At 49.1% G+C, this 20,384-nt stretch overlaps 6 protein-coding genes across 6 annotated transcripts; 3 read left to right on the top strand and 3 right to left on the bottom strand.

The window, feature by feature from the left end:
- Positions 1-665: 665 nt before the first annotated feature.
- FIESC28_02307 (uncharacterized protein) lies at positions 666-2,821 on the top strand (the record flags this gene model as incomplete). Its single annotated transcript, XM_031156457.1, has 2 exons — positions 666-816; positions 864-2,821. 2 exons carry the CDS (start codon positions 666-668, stop codon positions 2,819-2,821), a joined length of 2,109 nt encoding a protein of 702 aa, XP_031019480.1.
- Positions 2,822-3,471: 650 nt separating this feature from the next.
- On the top strand, positions 3,472-4,788 carry FIESC28_02306 (uncharacterized protein; the record flags this gene model as incomplete). Its single annotated transcript, XM_031156456.1, has 1 exon — positions 3,472-4,788. The coding sequence occupies one exon, from the start codon at positions 3,472-3,474 to the stop codon at positions 4,786-4,788; it is 1,317 nt and encodes a 438-aa protein (XP_031019479.1).
- Positions 4,789-5,144: 356 nt separating this feature from the next.
- FIESC28_02305 (uncharacterized protein) lies at positions 5,145-6,513 on the bottom strand (the record flags this gene model as incomplete). Its single annotated transcript, XM_031156455.1, has 3 exons — positions 5,145-5,296; positions 5,390-6,032; positions 6,271-6,513. The coding sequence occupies 3 exons, from the start codon at positions 6,511-6,513 to the stop codon at positions 5,145-5,147; spliced, it is 1,038 nt and encodes a 345-aa protein (XP_031019478.1).
- Positions 6,514-8,226: 1,713 nt separating this feature from the next.
- FIESC28_02304 (uncharacterized protein) lies at positions 8,227-9,129 on the top strand (the record flags this gene model as incomplete). Its single annotated transcript, XM_031156454.1, has 3 exons — positions 8,227-8,332; positions 8,385-9,059; positions 9,107-9,129. 3 exons carry the CDS (start codon positions 8,227-8,229, stop codon positions 9,127-9,129), a joined length of 804 nt encoding a protein of 267 aa, XP_031019477.1.
- A 65-nt stretch (positions 9,130-9,194) lies between these two features.
- Positions 9,195-10,823, bottom strand: FIESC28_02303 (uncharacterized protein; the record flags this gene model as incomplete). Its single annotated transcript, XM_031156453.1, has 1 exon — positions 9,195-10,823. The coding sequence occupies one exon, from the start codon at positions 10,821-10,823 to the stop codon at positions 9,195-9,197; it is 1,629 nt and encodes a 542-aa protein (XP_031019476.1).
- Positions 10,824-12,207: 1,384 nt separating this feature from the next.
- FIESC28_02302 (uncharacterized protein) lies at positions 12,208-20,293 on the bottom strand (the record flags this gene model as incomplete). The annotated part of the gene is made up of 4 exons (XM_031156452.1): positions 12,208-13,416; positions 13,467-19,864; positions 19,919-20,063; positions 20,123-20,293. 4 exons carry the CDS (start codon positions 20,291-20,293, stop codon positions 12,208-12,210), a joined length of 7,923 nt encoding a protein of 2,640 aa, XP_031019475.1.
- Positions 20,294-20,384: the final 91 nt, after the last annotated feature.

Below are 20,384 nucleotides of genomic sequence, written 5' to 3'. Positions count from 1 at the left end.
CCGAATAGTTGTTTGCAATATCTCTTCTGCTACCCTATTGCACTCCAGAACGCCAATTAAACTGCAGGGATCATGACGACTTGGCTTTGCCGAAGGAAGAAATCCAATGTTAGCCGATGCGGGGAAGTCTCCAGGAGCCATACCTCAATAGGCTTAGCGAACAAGAGCGCGGAATGAGTTCCATCATTACTGTCTCCGCACTTGTGTAGACCTCGTCAAACTCATGAAACTGTAAACAACAAATACCACAGCCTTTGTGACGCCGTTTAGCAATGGAAGATATTCACTCAGCGTTACTATCAGAATTTCCCTGAGAGACGGAAAGAGGAGTATACCGATTCACTACTGTCCTCGACCAGAGGGTTGGAGGCATGGATTTACAATGTTTTGTACGCCCATATGACCTTATCCTCATCGTCACACGTCTGACTGTATTGTTCCCTGCAGACAATAAATGCCTGTAACCGCTGCAGAAAACGAAAAGCGCGCTGCGATACAGGTACGAATCAGGTCTCCATACTTTGCAATCCTCTTTGGCTAACGACGGGGTAGAGATTCCAGCATGCCAACCATGTCAAAACTCAGGGTCTATCTGCGAGTATACAGACGGGCGTTCAGGCAAAGTTCACCCAAGGAGTTTCATCCATGATCTGGAGAGACAACTTATGGAGTTGGAGACACAATTACATGATACCGAGAATGCATCGATTGAAGCGTCTCCAGCTACTTCAAATCTGACATCCAGCGAAGAATCCACACAGACTTTCACCACTGGGAGTGGTGAGGGACAATCTAGCTTTATCGGATCTTCAAGTGGTAGAGTGACAGTTCTCATATTGATAGCCTTTGCTAACATCGTATAGGAATCCACTTGGTTCGATCAGCCCTCGAGTGCGCTCAGCAGGATTACTCGAATCTGGAAACACCGTCAGAATCTGCAGAAGCGCGACCCAATCCTCCACAGCCACAAAAGTATAATGAAAGGACTGCTTTACCCCCACGAGAACTGGCAAATAATCTGAAAGACACCTTTTTCAGCTGTTATCAAATTCAGTATCCGATTCTAAACCAGGAACAATTCGAGAAGACCATGTCACAATTCTACGATGATCATGAAGGCAGGAATGACACCTCTGACTTGTCAGCTGTGGACGTACGAGTGCGGTTTATGATCAACATGGTTCTTGCGATTCCCCTAATGTCTATGGCTGGGGACCATGACGAAAGTCATACATTGTCAAAGAGTCTCACTGCCAATGCCATGGTTGATGCAGGCCACATCATGCAAGCAAAGAACGTGCAGTCTCTACAATGTCTACTGCTACTTTTGTTACTTTCAATAGTGGATTCTTCTTCCGCGCCCGTCTGGTATATATCGGGCCTATGCATGAGGATGTGCATTGATTTGGGATACCATTCAGAAAGGACTATCGATATGTCTTCTTTCTCGGGTGCGACCGACACGCGCAAAGAGGAAGAAGCAGATATTAAGCGCCGCCTCTTTTGGATTGCGCGTAGCTTTGACAGAACCTTCGCCGTCCTACTGGGTCGTCCTTTCACCTTTGACAATCTGCCAGTCGATGTTGACTTACCTGGCTGCTCCCTGACGTCTACGAACCGTCAACAGACATTACATTGGCTTGAGCTGCAGCGACTGCAAAGCGTGATAGTTCATAGGCTTCACGGTACACGAGACGCCATCGATCGACACCATACAGAAGATTCAGAACTTGAGATATCTCAATGGATGATAAACATGGCGGAAAGTCTGAGAGATTGGAATAATATCGCCCAAACGCTTGCTGACCCTTGTGGCTGCGACGTCAATTGGTGGAGCTACTGGCATAGAACAGCTTTGCTCATTTTGTACCGGCCATCTTCGTTACGACCAAGCCTCAGTCCATCCGAGACATTGTCTTGCTACATGGCGGCGAAAGAACTCATACAACTATCATTTCTCCGCATTAGTGAAGGCTTGGCGGACTTTACTTGGATTGATCTTCACTTCCAATTCATGAGCGGTATTACTATGATACTCATTATATGGAAGAATGTAGAAGCGAGGAATAAGGCTCAAGAGGATTGGGTCTCGCTCAAGAGTACCCTGTTTCAGTGGAAGTTGATATTGGAGAGACTTGGAGCGCGTTGGGAACGAATCGGTCGAGCTCGTGAAGTACTGTCTAGATTGGCCGATGCTACGGTCGACCTGGTGGAGAAGGATCCTGCAAGACCTACAGGCGCCCTTCAGACAAGGGTGTTTCAAGGCAGGAGAGAAACAAGACGTAGCCAAAGGCACTCGATCATACAAAGACTTCGAAATCTATCACAGCAAGATCGAAGTTCAGCTGGATCCTGTCGGGACTCGAGGTTACCTGATTCTAACACAGCGTCCGATGGAAATACCATACAGTTAAGCAACTCCATCAACAACAGGAATCCCGAACATCGAGGTCAGGATGTGACCACTACGCAGGAGCTTCCACTAGGACCTGCAGGGTGGAACTGGACCGATTCTAACGTTAATATACAACAAGAGACAGCTATTGGGTCACAAGCTGTTGGTAATACCTCGAACTGGGAGGCAGAAGAAACACTCTGGCCACTACTCAATCTATCTGATATCACGACTGGCACTGATGAGTTGGATCTCTGGGCGTATTTCTCCGCTCCGATGCTGGACATGGAGAATCTAGCCCTCCCAAACTTCAACGGTGGCATCAGACTTGACGAGTCCCTTAACAATAGTATCCTCAACTTTCAAGGGGATCTCGACTACTTGCCTTCTCCAACCGGAGCCAACGGTACTGAGGGAAGTCATTGATGACAATAGTGAACCGAAGAGCAAGACAGACACAACACATCTATCTATAATTCATCGACATAATCATAATTTAAAATCGATCAGTCTTGGTTTTTAACACTCGATATGCACTTCTCCACCTTCTGGTCATCTACTTTATCATTATGTGACTACACGTGTCTGACATGTAGAACCTACTTAGAATAATCTCTTGTGAAAATATGGCATCTATTGAGGTCACACGGACAGCTGCATCAGTGAGTATTGTCAGGCATCCGTGCATCTTCCTGGGTAATATTAGCCGGTAGACGGAACCGCCGGTGTCCAGCTCAGAGCGCGGCCCTTCCGACAGCTAGACTACGACTAGTCGAAAAAGGATTATCAGCCGTCGACCCCTGTACATTCCGCTCGCCTAAGTGTATCTCGACTGCCTTAACCTCGCGCGGCGGTTCCTCCGCAATGTATCCCCACCAAAATCTCAACCCCTGTCCAGAAGGACGATCCAGAATGCGTGGAGTCTGGGGAACTCTAGAACGGAATTGTCCCGATCACAGAACCGATCGATCATTTAGCTCAACTATACGGAGGAAAAGGAAGAAGATGATGCATATAAACTCGCATAAACGCCATCGTTCTGGACGCTTCTTCAGTGCTTCATTCAGTTTATCAACATGGCGAATTACAAGCTTCTCATCTATCTTGCTGCGCTTTCGAGAGTACATGCTACGGTTACACCCGGCGGCCTCGCTACCATATCAACTGCCGTAGATGTCAACAGCCAGGCTGGATGGTGGAATCCCCTAGACGAATATGGCGGTTATGATTGGCTTGCCTACCTACGAAACCCTCCAGGTGGAAGCACAGCCAACAACAACGTGATGGTAGCCCGTCGCTCCATTTCCGATGGCACCATCTCCCGCGACTGCGTCAAGACTTCTGCTGGTCAATGCGCTGTTTTCGCTGATGACCTTGGCCACAATACTCCGAGCATTGCTGTAGACGGTGACGGTTACGTCCATGTCTTCACCAGTATGCACAATGAACCGTGGCAGTACTTTCGGTCCGCCACGCCATACAGCAGTACCCTGGTCGATGCCAGCTCTGAAATGTCGGATCAAACCATCAAAGTCACATATCCTGTCATCAAACGTGACGCTGATGGCAATCTATGGTTGATGATTCGTGGACAAGCGCCCAACGACAACAACGCAAAAGGTGGTTACCTTTACAAGTACACAACAAGCGAGGGTTCTTGGTCGCGAGTTGCTATCTGGGCATACAACAAAGGATACTCAGTATACCCAGACGATATCGCTTTCTCATCGGATGGTGATATCCACCTTCAGTGGGAATGGAGCAAGTACCCTGCATCTGCTGTTCGACATCAGGGAAGCTACGTTCGCTACAACCCATCGACAAAAGCTTTCACCTCAGCTTCGGGAGCCACAGTCTCTATCCCCATTACACAGAATAGCGCCGATATTGTCTACCAGCCGTTGACGTCGGGTGAGACGTACAGTGGTGATATCAATGCCTCGCCAGGTCCTGCCTTCCAAAGTGCGAAGATGGCGCTCTATGAGCGGCCTGATGGATCTGTTCACATCCAGCATGCATATCGCTTCAAGACTTCCAATGCAGGTACATGGCAGATCCGTCGTGCCACTGCCACATATGGGACCCAGGATCCTTGGAAACGGGAAATACTTTACCAAGACAGTGAGACAAGTGCGGCACTAGGTATCACGCATGATGGTACGAGTGCGCGTATCTATTATTGCCGCTCTTCGGCCAGTGCACACGTGCTTGAGAATTTTGGCGGTGCCGGCTGGACTAATACAGCTCTTGAGCCTGTAGTTGGTAAGAAGGTGCAGCGTCTCCAAGCATTGATGAAGAATGATGGAACTGACGTCTTGTACTTGGGATCCCCTACGAACGTCAACTCTACAACTGGAAGCCTGTACCTTATGACTGTTGGGGGACGGGAGTAAAGTAGAGAATTAATAGCTACTTTCTATATGGTTAGGAATGCTATTCCAGATGGGCTAGTAGCCCATGTGTCCTGAGCGGTATCTTCCAAGCTTTCAAGTACATCGGATAATGTCCAACGCGGGTGGCCTTCCTCGGTGGAGCCAATGTCTTGATGAAACACGGTTGCACAATCAGAGCCAGTCCTAATTAGAAAGCGTGCCTATGTATCCTTTGCCTGGGGTCCGTTATGAACACTTCAGCCTAGTCACCTTCGGTCCTTGATTTATTACATCTTGATCAATTACTACCGTTCTTTGTATAACTTGAAACAATAGAATAGTATTAAAAAGACTCTGCCTTGAGTTAAAGAAATAACTCAAACTGGACGAGGAAACCTGGCTTCCTGGTCTCTACGAGCTTCCCGAGCTCTAGCCTTGATACCGTCAACCTCCTCGGGCAGTAGAATACTCTCCCAGACAAAGAAGTAGAATTCGTCGAAGGTATACTGCGTATCATTTACGCCAGACGCTAAGCCCAAAAGCCACAGTCGCTTCCTGTCTCAAAAGGCAAGACCTAGTGGACGAAAGGACTTGAAACCAACACCGGGTAAAGGCGACGTACCGGAACGAAGATGATCCCTCAGTCGCTGCCAGAAATTGACACCATATGGCCGGAAATCGAAAGCCTTCGCTGTCTGCTCCCACTTTTTCTCCTCCGTAAACGTTGGTAACTCCACTGGAGTTGCTCCTTCTGGCACCCGGAGCCCTTGACCCAACCAGTGGAATTTACCATTTAAGCGATAACCTCTAACTTGCATAAACACTTCGTTGTGATTTGGGGGTGCTGTTATCCATCGGTTGTTGACTGACGGCGCGGGGGCCGGGGGAAGTCGATAGAAGACATCTTTTCTAGGTGTCGTGAGTGTTGCAAGATAATCCATTGCTGACTTAATTGGCTCAGTATCAGGGAGTGGACTGTCACGGTCGAGAATTAGATCGACCGGACCCATGCCAAGTAGGAGCGATATATCGTCTTTGGGCCATCCGATGCCTGGCCTGTTGGTAGCGAGCAGTTGCATGTCTCTAACGAGTTGAATGATCCACATCACTCGCACAACACGCATTTCCTCTACCCAAGTTGGCTGTCCCATATCAGTAACAGAGACTGGCGTGCCAACAAACTCGCGATCCCAGGCAGGAATCCATTCCTCAGTATCTTTGTAATCGTGTGTGTAATGTGGTGACGGGTTATAAGCATGCAGTGGCTGGAAGCTTGGGTCTCGTAGCCTTTCCAGGCAAGACGCCAGGTATGATTGCGATAGAGACGTTATATGATAAGCTGTCGCGACGATGGACCTAAGTATTGTCGGACTGGGTGTGTAAGATAGTGAACCTGGACCCAGGCTCTTAACTTTCATCTGGAGTTAGACAGGGAATCATGGCCTTCATAAATTGGGTCCGGAATTCCTCTAGACCCTCAAGGGTAAGTACGCCATAGCGTACAAGTATCACAGCTCGAATAAGCTCTCTGACCTTTGATGGGATAATCGACTGTGGTCCTGATAATATGCCTTCGGTGATGAGAAGGGATTTCAAGCCATCTTCAAAGAAACGCCATGCCTGTGGAGAGGCTTGCAGTAGATTCCATAGTGGGTCGAGACTCGGAAGGCTAGTAATGACAGAAAGTAGAATCTCGGGTGGCAGGCTCTCAAGTGAGAGTGCGCGAGGGTGCTTAGCATCCGACATGTTAGCCAAGGCTGTTGATGTGAGAAGTGGTTAGAGAAGAGAATTGTAGACGTTGATAGCGGGAATGCGCGTCTTTTAAAGCGTTTTCTACACATCCATGTCTGTGTTGGTTCTGTCTGTTACTGGCGTGCAGATCTCCCCCCATCCAGGCCCCACGTAACACTAGTTATCCCACGGCAATAATGATATCTTGTTTTTGTCTTTCTATAAATTGACTACCAATCTTTCTTCGCCCCGGAACAGTCTCCAACAATTCGCCGAGTGAACTACTTCCGGACAACCCTTTAACAAAAAGCCCCATCGTCGCACAAACCCTTCGCTTACTTCCCATGAAGTTGCAAGCCATGGATCTCCCCATACCAGAAAGCCGCACCGTTCAATGTCATTGAACCCCTCGTAAATTCTCAGCCCCAAATCAAGAAGAAGCGCATGGCTGTCGTATTCATCAGCCATAAGTATCAGGTTGTCACGTAACTTTGGGAAAGGTAGTGCATTAATCCAGAAAGGAGGAGATCTCGATCGCTGCAGGGATGTTGTTCGGAGATCCGATGGAATGTCTTTCGCTGCTATTATATCAGTTTCAGACACGCCAAATGCACTACGACATCCCGGTGGCAGGTGATGCAGCAGTGAGAGCAGGGACATATTGTGCAGCAAGGCACGGACAACGTTGTATTGAACCAGTGTGATAAGCCAGTGATCCGCCGAGAGTGGAAATACGATCGGGCGTGGTGGCTGAATCCCGCAAGCGAATGTCGAGTACGGCAACAATGGCGGTATGAGTCTGTAAGTCTCACATTGAGAACAGATATTTCGCTCTGGCCTATGAAATCCACATGAGAGGACGTTGACCTTGGGGTTTTGAAATGCCTCTGTGATAGACGAGTCATGTGCGACGTTTGTATGGCTGTACAAATTAACACTGACAAGCATACCATATCCTTCTTGGTAAAGATACTCGCCAGGTGTGCTCGAAGTTTGGGATATCTGGTTTCTGGCACCTGAAGATGTGTTAATTGAGGGTCTGGAAAATGAATACAGGCGGTACGTCGACATAGTTTATCCTAGGTAAGGATGCAGGCAAATACTTACGCCAGGCTCTCTGTCTCAAGCGGTTCTGTCGCTTCTTTCTCTCCACGGGATTTGTGACACCATGCCAATCGTCCTCATTAGACCGTATATTGGAGGGATCAAGTCGACAGGACTGGGTAATCGGGGCATCAGACATGCTGAGCCACGCTAGGTACTCGCGAAAAAGCGTTAGGTTGTTCCGGAACCCTTCTGGTGGTCAACGCTGAGTAACAGTCGGCCTTAGGTCGTCCCTACTCATTTACTTCGATGTTGATGTGTAAGATTTGAGCTGTGTATGGAATTCTTACCTCCAGGAGATCAATGCTTACTCCGATGCAATCTGCTTTAGTAATCTGTGGAGGCTGTCAGCTGCAACTGCGTTACGGGCTAGTACCAACTCGGTTAAATGGTTTGACCTTGTTTAAGAATAGTGTGTGGGAATGGGATTGGTAATTTAGTGTTACGCTCTTAGAGTGTCGTCGGTTGGTCGGCGCATTATAAGATACTGACCTTCCCGCTCCAACAAACCGGTATGTGTTCATTTACTTGCATTCAATTGTCATCAGTGTATCAGGAGGCCTGCATTGAACTCTCCAAATCCGACATCCTCATTCACGCATATCGGTCATACCAATTGATACGATGATGCATCAAGAAAAGCCAACTATAGCCTGCTTTGGTGCTACCGGAGGATGTGTGGCGACAGCCTTAGCAAGCGCACTGAAAGATGGGTATTGTTGTACAGCTCGTACGTCTCGTTTTTCACACTTGTTACATGTCCTTTGCTCACAGATTACAAGTTATTAGGGATCCGGACAAGCTGCACAAAATTCTGATCACTCAGAAAGGCGTTCCATCAGGTATTGTCGACCGATATCTTACCGTTCATCGGGGCGACGTGAAGGATCCCACCGCCGTCGCACAAGCCCTTGTCAGCCCAACCGACGCCAAGTTCGTTGTTGACTTTATGCTCAGCGGCGTCGGCTCACGCCCTACATTTGAATGGAGTATTACGAGACCTCTCCCGCTGCAAGACAAAACCATCTGTGAAGATGCCATCAAAGCGATCTACACTGCTCTCTCCAATCTTTCTGCTTCCGGTATCACCGGCACTACCCGCTCACAGAAGCCTCTCCTTGTGGCTGTAAGCGCCGCGGGATGCGGGAGGAAGCGAGGGATACCTCTCCCTGTCTATTTGCCATACCATTACGTTGTGGGAGGGCCACTGGCAGATAAGCAAAAGATGGAAGATCTGATCTTCAAAGATGGAGGTCGCCATGTACGGGACTTTGTTCTCATGCGACCAGTGATTTTGACCGATGGAAAGGCAAAGAGCGATGGGCAGCTCCAAGTTGGCTGGGAATGGGGTGTTGTCAGTGACGAAGACAATGTTAAAGAACCAGGGCCTAAGATCGGATATCTCATCAGTAAAGAAGATCTTGGGAAGTGGGTATTTGACCATGTCATTACAGAGGGTGGGTGGGAAGGGAAGTGCATTTACTTAACCTATTAAGAGCTGTAGTTTTAAAGTATGGACAGGAATGACAGGAATGCACAAGGTCAATAATATCATACTAATTGATAATAAACAAATTCGAGCTAGATAAAACTCAGTTTTGGCGTGCAACCGCAAATGGGTTGGCAGTAAAGGTTCCATTCGGATCAGCTGCCAGTCTTGCCTTACCCAGTCTCTGGTACTTGTCCTCATCTTCATAATAGGTCTTCCAAACTTCAGGCTTTCCCATATCCCAATCACCCCATGAGCCCCAGAGAACACGCCTGTCAGTCTTGCTGAAATAGCTTGATTTGCCAATCATTGCAGCATCATTCTCACTCTGCCATTTGTTTGCCAGATCCTTTGAATCCTTTGATAGCTTGGGGTTTTCTTTATCTTCCTGAAGGTACCAACAGTCGACAGTTTGAAGGACGGTTGAGTCTCTCCAGCTATAAGCAGTCCCATTATCCCGATTCTTGTAGAAGAGCGAATTCTCTCCTCCAAAGCACTGAATCTGGGCTGAGAGCTTACAATTGTCGTAAAGGGCATTGGGTACGGGTTTCTTGTTGGCGTCGTCGAGCTTTTCATACGGATCGCAGATCAGCTTCAGACGCTGAACCAGACCATCAACCCAGCCATCTTTGCCGAGAGTTTTCGAGTTGGTGGCGTAGGTACGCTTGATGTATGGACGGGGGAACTCTCTTCGTTGGGGGAACAGCCAGTGGCCGGTCATCTTAGCCATGTCCGCATTGAACTCATCAAAGTGAACACAGCCAAGATCCAGATTATCCAAAGCCCGAAATTGCTGGAACCACGCATCCACGCTTTCGTCATACTTCTGTTGGCCTTCAACTGGGCACCATTGAGCATAGAGTACAATGGTAGGAGGCAGTTTGCCCTCTAAGAGGGCGCGAATAGTGGGAGGGAAAAAGCTTGCCACCAAATCTTGAAGGCCTCGCCAAACTTCATCATTCTTGAATGATGGAAATAGTTTGGTGATGTCAAAGTCCTGGCTCAAAACATTGACACAAAGGTCAAACCCTCGCGGTGCGGTGCCCTTGTCAGACATATCTGCAACAATTTTCAAAAGAGAGGTAAGAGTCTTCTCATTGTAAAGCCAAAAGGCTTTCACTCCATGCGGTCCCTTGAATTGCTTTGGCCCTTTGGGAGTTTTGATCGTGTTCTCGATTCCCATGTAGCTCTCAGCCTTGAACGCCATGATGGTGTAATGTGTGATCACACCAAAATTGCCTGGGCTTCCGCCACGTATAGCATAGAAGAGCTCAGTGTGGCTGTGCTGGTTGATGTGCAACACTTGGCCTGCATGGTCAATCATTCGTATCTCAGTGATATGGTCACCAAGAAGCCCAAAGCTGCGACCAAGTTGGCCATAACCGCCTGTCTGGCCATGCCCTCCAAGACAAACATAGGCGCACTGCCCAGTAGGGAGGAATAGTCCGAGGTTGGTGAGATAGGCATTGAAGTCCTGCAGCTGGTTGCTTACACCAGCAAACACAAGGACCCTATCATTAGGTACATCAATGGTAGGATTTTCGATGATCTTCATATCCTTGTATGTGTCGCTTAGATCAAGTTGCACATTCTTGCCTCCACAAGAGGATGCGCCACTGTATTGGTGGCCACCACTCTTGATAGCAATGGCGACCTTGTTCTTAGTGGCCCATTGAATGGCGCTCTTGACATCGTCATCATCTTTTGGTTTCAGGATGTGTGCAGGGTTCATATTGTGGTCTATCCCGTAGGACGTAGTCGCATACTGCTGATTGAAGAAATTGTAGTCCTGTCTGGCATATTGACTACTGTCACGGGAGTATTGCATCCCGATAAAATTATTGACTGATGCCATGATGCAAAACGAAGAGAGAAAGTAATTTGATGATTATGATGAAAGGGGGATTGGTGATGAGGCTGATTTGAAATTCTGAACTGTGGGCGAGCCCGGAAATATATAGTTATCTGCTTTCTCCTACTTTAAGCAGTTCTCAGCAAATTCCTACTGTTAGCAATTCTACTTTTGGTCAGTATCTCTGTACATTAACAATGTGAAACATGCAGTTGCGGTCAAAAGGCCTCGACTTGTCGAGGCCTGATATTATCGAGACCTCGTACGTTTTCCGCTACAAGCTGAAATTCAGTCAGCCACTTTCCATTTGTTTCGCCGCTTCTTTTCACAGCCAGACAGACGCAATAGGTTGCGCATGAGAATGGGCGGGGTTTGAAAATGTGATTTGTTAGTAAAGTTAGACATGGCGTTGAGATCAGAAGGCCTCGACAGGTTGCGGGGTAAAGTTACTGAGACCTCATGGGGATCTTCATGCCAATCGGTCTTCAGCCAGCCACTTTCTTCTCAAAACGTTTCTCACGCCTTGTCAATGAAGTTTTGCCTGAACCTAAGCTTGCAAGCAGCAACTTAGTTTGCGTGGATTCATCTCACTCTGGAACAGTTAGAACGAAGGGTAATACGAATCGTAAAATTCAAGATACGTATGCGATGAAGCTGCATTAGGCTAATGAATGAGTTATGCAAGTTCAAACTATTCCGTAGGTGAAAAGGTTTTTATGAGCGGCTGAAAATTGTAGCCCTAGCCATCTGGCACCTGCGCTGAATTAGCGCGGATCTTTCCCTCTTTTAGCTTGGACTAACCGAAAACATCCCGGCGATACTTCTAAAATAAAATATGGATACTCGTTGGCTAGACTGGGAGTACAGGGTAATGCATGCTCATGGTATGTGATAAATATGGCTTTAGGTCAAGTATGTGAGTAAATACCGTGCTATTCGCAAAGCTTCAAAACATCAACGGAGCTGGGTAATGTAGTCAGATAAACCGGCTGGTATGACATCGGTAGGACTTTTTCTCGGCTGATAATGTTCTTTCGTCAAAATTCCTACTCTTGAATAACACGGGTAGAAATGACCTGGCCGCTGCTCTTCTAAAGTCACGTTCAACACAAGCTATTGTCACGACGACAGTCTACTTCCTGTTAATTGTTCCAATCATCAAGATCACTCCATTATGGCTCCCTCCCACTCCAACAATTGCATCGTTATCAATGGACAATAACTAGAATGAACATTATCTTACACGATCAAAAACGCACCATGCTTAGTCAGCCTCTTTGTCATCATCAAAATTGGCAAATGAACTCCGCTTTGCAGCCAGTTCAGCCAACTCTTCCAAACTCTGCCCACTCATAATATCGAAAACCGCAATATCGGAGCCAACCTCCTTCATGAACCAGGCGCGCAACTCAACTGCAACCAGTGAATCAACTCCATAACTGTGCAGAGGCTTTGATACATCAATGTCTCGTTCGCTTGAAGACAGTGCTTTGCAAAGCTTCTGAACGATAGCTGCGCTGACAATCTTAGATGCGTCAGCTAGCGATGCCGCCGCTGGGAGTAGCGTGGAACATGACGTGGCTGAACCTTCACCATCGCCTTCACCTTCATGATCACCTTCGCCTCGGATCTGGTATAAATGTTTGAAAAGAGGATCACTCATCCAAGCTGGCTCTGGAATACCCTTGATGCGGAGAGTAGCTGGCGCCTCAAGACCAACTGCAATTTGTGAAAATGAGGAAGCCTGCAACTCTTTGTTGGCATTGGAAGAGTACTTTCCATTCGGGTCACATAACATGTCGAGAAGGGCAAGGAACTCGTCTTCTCGCATGGCATTGAAACCTTCTTGACGAAGATTAGCCATGCTCTCTTGGTTCTCGGCAGCGAATCCAACAGAAAGGATCATTCCCAGGTCGACAGCCACACCTGGCAGCCCCAAAGCAACGCGGTGACGGGCTAAGGAATCTTGGTACGTGTTGCCAACACAGTAGTTGGACTGGCCTCGGTTGCCTACTACGCCTGAGGCGGACGACAAGAGGATGAAGAAATCCAGGTCCTGGGGAAGAAGCTCGTGCAAGTTTCGTGATGCGACAACCTTGGGGCGCACGGCAGTATAGTAGTCTTCCTGAGACATATTGGAGAATATGCTATCCTTGAGTACCATGGAGCCTTGGATGCAGCCCTTGATAGGTGGCATCGTCTTGGCGCAATCACTGAGAACTCTTTCAAGAGTGGCACGGTCAGACACGTCGCATTGAGGTGCCGACGCTGTAACACCAGCCGCAGCGAGCTCTTCCATGAGTTCTTGAGCTGCTGGTCGAGTTGTTCCAGATCGGGAGAGAAGGATGAGGTTCTTGGCACCACGAGATGCCATCCAACGTGCAGCACTACGTCCAAGGCCGCCGAGACCTCCAGAAAGAAGATATGATGCTTCAGGATCAAAGTAATATGTCGGCTTTCGACTGGGTTCGACCTGGAATGCGTTAGCGTTGGTACGTACTAAGAGCTGTTGATATAGCTTACCATGACAAGATCATCAGGTTGAGCTTTCAAGACAAGCTTGCCCATGTGAGACCCTGATTGCATGATTCTGAACGCCTCTTGAATGTCCGAGTAACTATAAACATGCAGTGGCTGGGGTGGGGTGATGGATCCTTTCGCAAGCAGGTCAACCACATCTTGAAGGACTCGAGAGAACAATTGACCTCTTTCAAGTGAAATGAGACCAATGTCGAAGAAGGAAAAGGTAACGCTCTTCTTGAACGGTCCCATTGGGAGACCGGCGTTGGCAAAGATATCAACCTTACCAATTTCGATAAATCGCCCGTATGGTGCGATACAGTCCCAGCTCGCACGCAGGGTCTGTCCGGCTGTAGAATTGAGGATAACATCGACGCCACGTCCATCAGTCAATCTCTTGATGCCGTGTACAAAGCTCAAGTCACGACTTGACAGCACATGGGACAGAGGCACACCATAGTGCTCATGCACAAAGTCTCGCTTCTCGATAGAGCCCACAGTGACAAACACTTCAGCTCCAACTGCTTTGGCGAGTTGAATAGCAGCCTGCCCGACACCACCAGCGCCCCAGTGGATCAGGATGCTCTCTCCCGCTTGGAGGCGCGCAAGGTCATGAAGTCCGTAGTATGCGGTCGTGTAGACAACTGGTACTGCCGCGGCAACGGCATAGTCGATAGTTGAGGGAATCTTGGCGAACTGCCATTGAGAGCCTCGTGCGAATGTCTTGAAAGTTCCCCTAAGCAGACCGCAGACACGATCGCCCACAGAGACGCGCTCAACATCTGTTCCTACACGAGTCACGACACCGGCGCACTCTTGTCCAAATGCTTCGCCAATGACCTGGCCAAGAGCTATCATGACATCAAGAAGATTGAGACCTGTAGCGTGAACGCGGACCTCAACATCATAAGGTCCGAGCGGCTTCTCGTACAGCTCGTCGTCTTGGAACTGAAGACTATCGAGAAGACCAGGCACAGCGCACTGCAGCGTCAAAGCCCTGTCATTGCTAGCCTCCTGCCATGTATCTGACCTGGCTGGCTCACCCTTGGTTTTAGAGGCGATGAGATGATTGACTGTATTGGCCTCAGTGATGCGCGGAATGTAAACAGCGCCATCCTTCTCGAAGAAGGTGTTTTCGTTCCCACCGCCTGAACTCAAGATCCTCAAGATTATGGAGGCGGCCTTGTCCCAGGAATCCAATTCATCGACAGATAAAGTGGCAAGGTTTAGTCCCGGGTTTTCAGCGCGCATGCAGCGAGCGAATCCCGTCACCATGTCAGCACCGGGGTTCTTGGGTGACGGGCCACCTCCCTGGTTAACCCAAAGTAATGTCTTAGTGGAACTGACCAGCTTCTGGAATGCTTCATAGTCCTCATCATGAACGTGTTCCAGAAAGTCGGACTCAATGTCCCCAAGAAAGATACAACGGGTTTGTTGCAGCTCCTTGAGATCCGCCACAGCGTCTTGCAGGTTAATAATATTGATACCAGTGCTGAGGCTCGCCGCTTGCTTCTCAATAACCGTAGCAAGCCTCTCTTGGGTGGCTGAATTGGAACCTGTACCGCAAGTGATGATCTTAATAGGTGACGAGGCGTAGGAAGTGGCTGGGGTATTCTCTTCACCTCCATCACCAAGAGCTGTGCAGATGAGGACGCTGACCATCTGATGCCTATGGTCAGGAAAGTCGTAGATATGCAGATCGATACCACTGAATCCACTGGCCTTGAGCGATCTTGACCAGTCATTTGGAGCAGCCAGTGGAGTGAATTGACGGAACTCTTCGACAGATAACCACCAACCTGGCAATAATCCAAACGCAAAGCCGGTTCGTATCATACCAGTGTTCGTCATCTCATACAAAATGAGCTTGCCTCCGGGCTTGAGCAGCTTCCTGACGTTGGATAATGTCGCTTCAAGATTCTTGGTAGCGTGAATGACATTGGCAGCGCAGATGACATCGTACTGTTCACCTGGGCCCGAGAATCCTTGTTGCTCCAAACCGTCCTCGATGTTGAGCGCGCGGAAGCTCATGCGCGCAGCACTATCCTTGAACATTTCTCGAGCGTTCTCAAAGAAGCCAATCGAGATATCTGTAAACGCATAGTGGCTGAACCGCGGCGTGCCCTTCTCGCCATTACCTTGTGTCGTGAGACACTGGAGGATGGGTCTTGTAGCACCACCAGTCCCGGCACCAACCTCGAGAACACGAAGAGCTGGGTTTTTATGGGCCAGAGCATCGATATACGCCACCATGCGGTCATACCCAATTTCAGCCCCGACTCCAGAACGGTAAACGTTCTCCACCAGCTTGTCCTTGAAAAGTAGTTCCAGTGCGTCAGATTGGCCCGCAAGAATATTAGGGAGCTCTCGCCCCACATTGACGACCAGCTTTCCTTCAGCTGAACCCTCTGTGAGGAGCTTGGTCTCCATTTGGCTGATGTACTCATCGTCGTCTGCTCGTTCGCGCCATTCAGGCAAAGCATGTGGGATAAGGCCAGCGTCATACTTGTCTAGTTGGTGTTTAATCCAGGCGATATACTTCTTGTGATAGGGAACTGACTTGGCGTCGCGGCTCTCATCATAGATTCTGTCCCAGAAGCGCTTGATGTACAAGAAACACATCATCTCTACCTCCTGGATCAACTGTGCCTGTTGACCTGTAGCGCCACATTTGGCATCAGGCTGTAGTGTCTTGTCCGCCGTCTCTTGGTCCAGAAGAGCTGGATCTACCTTGTAATCAAGGTTGAAGCAGAGTCTTCTTGCAGCGTCAGATGAGGAAGCGCCTTCGCTTCGTGCCACGGTAGTGATGACAAAATTGTCCACGGTACAAACGGCCTTGCCAGTATCAACATCCATACCAACGATGGACGCCTGGGCCTGTCTGATGCCAAGGAACTTGCCTGAGCACGAGACTCGGACAGCATCGAATTTGGATGTTGAGGGATCAGCAGAGACCCAAAGGTCACCAATCTCGGAGGGAACCATGACTTGGTCAATCTCGCGACCACCTTTAGTCAAACTGACAATGATACTCTGGAGGATACCATCGAGTACAGTGGGATGGATCAGGTGGTCCTGAAGGTACCCAAGAGGCATCAAGCCCTCAAGATCTTGTCTCTCCACTGTCGCCACCGCCTCTCCAATATCACCGCAGCGAATATCACGGAGGGTCTGGAATGTAGCGCCAAAGTCAAGACCAACGGTCGACAGATGCTCATAGAGCTGTCGGAATGAAGTCTCAACTTTCGAGGCCTTCTCCATGCTCCCCAGTCTGTTCTTACATGCTTCTTGGAACTCGAAGTCTTCTCTTCCATCGTCGACAACAGTATAAGGTTGTTCGTACTCGGTGACGACCAGGCCATGGCAATGTTCGCGCCACTCACCTCCTTCATAACTGCTAAGGGAGAACTTGCGTACAGTCCTCGCCACAGTATCAGGATGATCTCTCGAGGGCTGCATATAAAAGTGCGTCTCGAGGCCATTCTGCGTCGCTGGAACGCGAAGAGCAACGTTAAAGCGAGCGTCGAGAATACGGAAGCCCTTGACTACACGAGACGTGTCCGCCATTTGTCGGCTAGCCTCTATGGCCATGACAAGCATTCCTGCGGCAGGATAGATGGTGGCACCGGTAATTCGATGGTGCTTCACCCAAGGGTTCTCAGAAAGACGCATGTAGTTCCGCCAAACAGCATTGGCTGGGTCCCAATCTGGCACTGGGGCACCAAATAGTTCATGTCGCATAGCAGGACGGAAGCGATATCCTTTACTGATACGGCTCTCGTTCCAATAGATGTTGGAATGGTTGAAAGGGTATCCCGGTGCGTTGACGACGAGGGAGCTGTCCTTTGCGATACTGGCATCAGACATGTCCACTTCGTATCCACGGCACCAAAGCCAGTTGGCGGCTCCCAGAGCCGTGTCAACGGCAGAAGCACCACGACGAAGCACTGACTCGTACCCAACACCATTCACCTCCGGTGTCAGCTCCATGATCTCACGAATGGGACCACGTAAGGCCGCGTGAGGACCAATCTCAAGTACTTGAGTGATCTTGGGGGTATTGACTGTTGCTTTAGCCGAAGATCCAAGCTTCTTGACTGGAGCGTTGGACTTGGTATTGGAGCACATAAGCGAGAAGGCTTTCGAGAATTGGACCGGCGAAACTAGGTTGTCAACCCAATGATCGGGGTTTCGGAGAGCAGAAACAGGAATGATTGTTCCTTCGAGGGACGAGTAAAAGACAGGAGCAACCTGGCCCGGGGATGTATTGTTTCCAGCCTCGAGGTCACCGATTGCACTCCTGTATTCGTCGGCAATAGTGGCCATCAGAGGGGAATGATAACCGTTGTCAACCTTGAGCTTCCGGGCAAAGATGCCATCCAAGTCTGCAGCAGCTTTGATCTTGTCGATGTATACTGCACTGCCGCTAAGAGTCACATTCCTCGGGCTGTTTATACAGGCTACAACAATATCTCTACCGGCGGCGCTGCCAACATGCCCCTCAAGATATGTCATGGCATCTGATGAACCCATGGCCACTGAAAGCATGGCACCGTTAGTATGGTCGGGAGACTTGGCTAGCCGAGAGGAAAGGGCACCGCGATAGAAGGCTAGTCTCCATGCCGACTCCTGGGAGATAGCACCTGTAGCATAGGCAGCCCCGATCTCGCCCGACGAATGCCCGACCACGGCAGCAGGCTTGATGCCCCAGCTGGTGAGGAGATCAACAAGAGCCACCTGCAAAGCTGTACAGAGTGGTTGACTCAATGCTGGATCGTCGATGCGTGACTTGTCTTGATTTTGAAGCAATTCACCGACAAGTGACCAAGGGCATCCGAGTTCTCGTAGATACGAGTCTGCAGCAAAGATAGATGTACTGAATATAGGATAAGCAGAGATCAATTCTCTACCCATTGCATACCACTGCGCACCTTGTCCTGTAAAGACAAATCCAAGCTTAGGGTCAGCAGTGGCTCTGACAGGTGAGGGGTTGCCGTCCAACTTGGCAGACAGAGCCGCGATGCTGTCGGCGACAAGGGAGAAACGCCAAGGGAAGGATGTGCGGTGGTTGATGAGGGTGTAGGAAAGGTCATTCAAAAAGCGCTGTTCCTCCTCAGACCCAGCAACTATGGATTTGCTGGTGAAATCAAGAAAGTCCTTGTATGCTTGCGCCATTCGGCCTGCTCCAGCTTCATCAAAGGTGGAAAAGAGGAATGAGCGACTGGGGGGTGCATGTCCTTTGAAACGCTTGACCAAGATATACTCATCGTCACTCGAACTAGAAGTAGACTGATGGCCGTTGGTATGGCCATTGACACCGTTAGAATGGTCATGTGTTCCATTCGTGCCGTTGGTGATAGACTTGAACCCCTCAACTGGCGGAAGCTCGACGGTTTGGTGTTTACCTTTCAAGCCATGCTTGAGCAGATAGTGAAAGGCATCATCGATAATGATGTGGGCATTGCTTCCACCATACCCAAAGGCATTGATTGACGCTCGTCTGAGTCCTTTGGTAGGCCAGGGCTCAGCCTTGGTAGGGAACTTCAGGTGCCAATCATGGACAGGGATCTTGGGGTTGGGTGTCTGGAAGCCCATGTTGGGAGGAATTATGCCTTTCTCAAGAACCATTATAGCCTTAATGAGACCTGCAATACCGGCCGAGCCTTCAAGGTGCCCGATATTTGTCTTGACTGCCCCGACAACCATTGGCTCTTGCTCAGAGCGATACTCTGAGAAAGCGCCGCTGATAGCACTTGCTTCAATGGGGTCACCCACAGGAGTACCTGTACCGTGAGCCTCAAAGAAGCGTGTCTGAGTCTTGGATAGACCAGCTGATTTATAAGCGGCGTTGATCAAGTCAACTTGAGCCTTTCGAGTAGGTTGTGTGATACCAGGTGAGTTGCCGTCCTGGTTGCTTGAGGAGCCTCGAACGATGGCACGGATACAGTCACGATCCCGTATAGCATCGCTCAACCTCTTCAGCACAACCATACCAAACCCTTCGCCACGTGAGTATCCGTTAGCCCGTTCATCAAAGCTATAGCATCTTCCATCGGGAGATAGGAAGCCAAGAGCTGTGAGTGGGATGATGGTATCAGGATTGTAGAACAGGTTGCAGCCAGCCGCCAGTGCCATGTCACACTCGCCCAACCGCAGGCTATTACAGGCTAGGTGGCAGGCGTTGAGACTACTGGAGCACGCTGTGTCAAGACTTATGCTAGGCCCATGAAGGTCATAGAAATAGCTCAGTCGGTTGGCAAGCATGGTTGTTCCAGTGCCGGTAGCAAAGTAACGCTGCTGTATCTCGGTCTCCTTGAACATGATAGCTTCATATTCACGAGTAAAGCAGCCGATAAAAACACCAGTGTTTGTTCCGAGAACTTTGTTCATTGGACATCCCGCTATGACAAGGTTAGACCCAGATATCTCCTAGTCAAGACATGAAGGGCTCATACCGTTCTCTAGAGCACGATAGGTATTCTCGAGCAGACCACGCTGCTGAGGATCCATGCCACCAGCCTCAGCAGGTGTGATGGAGAAGAACGGGGCATCAAAGGCTGCGATTTCTCCCTTCAGAAAATGCGCCTTAGTAACATTGAGCTACAATACTGATCAGTGGTGTACTTAACAAGACATAACAAAAGGATGGGAATACTGACTGAACCCGAGCGCTCTGGGTCCGGGTGATAGAACGACGAGACTTTGAAACGATCGTCTGGAATGTTTGTGCATGCTGAGCGGCCAGTAACCAGCATATCCCAAAACCCATCGGCGTCTGTAGCATCGCCGGGGAACTTGAGATCAAGGCCAATAACAGCGATGGGCTCCATTGTAAGACTTGAGAGCGTTCCAGGAATAAGAATACAGTATTTTAAAACTTTGTGTATATAATAAAAAGGTTGAGATGCTTTTAGTCTGTCA

Source organism: Fusarium coffeatum (genome assembly GCF_003316985.1).
Source record: "Fusarium coffeatum strain FIESC_28 chromosome Unknown BRIP53273_contig_50, whole genome shotgun sequence".
Classification (NCBI taxonomy): Eukaryota; Fungi; Ascomycota; class Sordariomycetes; order Hypocreales; family Nectriaceae; genus Fusarium; species Fusarium coffeatum.
This window is presented reverse-complemented; position numbering and strand designations above follow the sequence as displayed.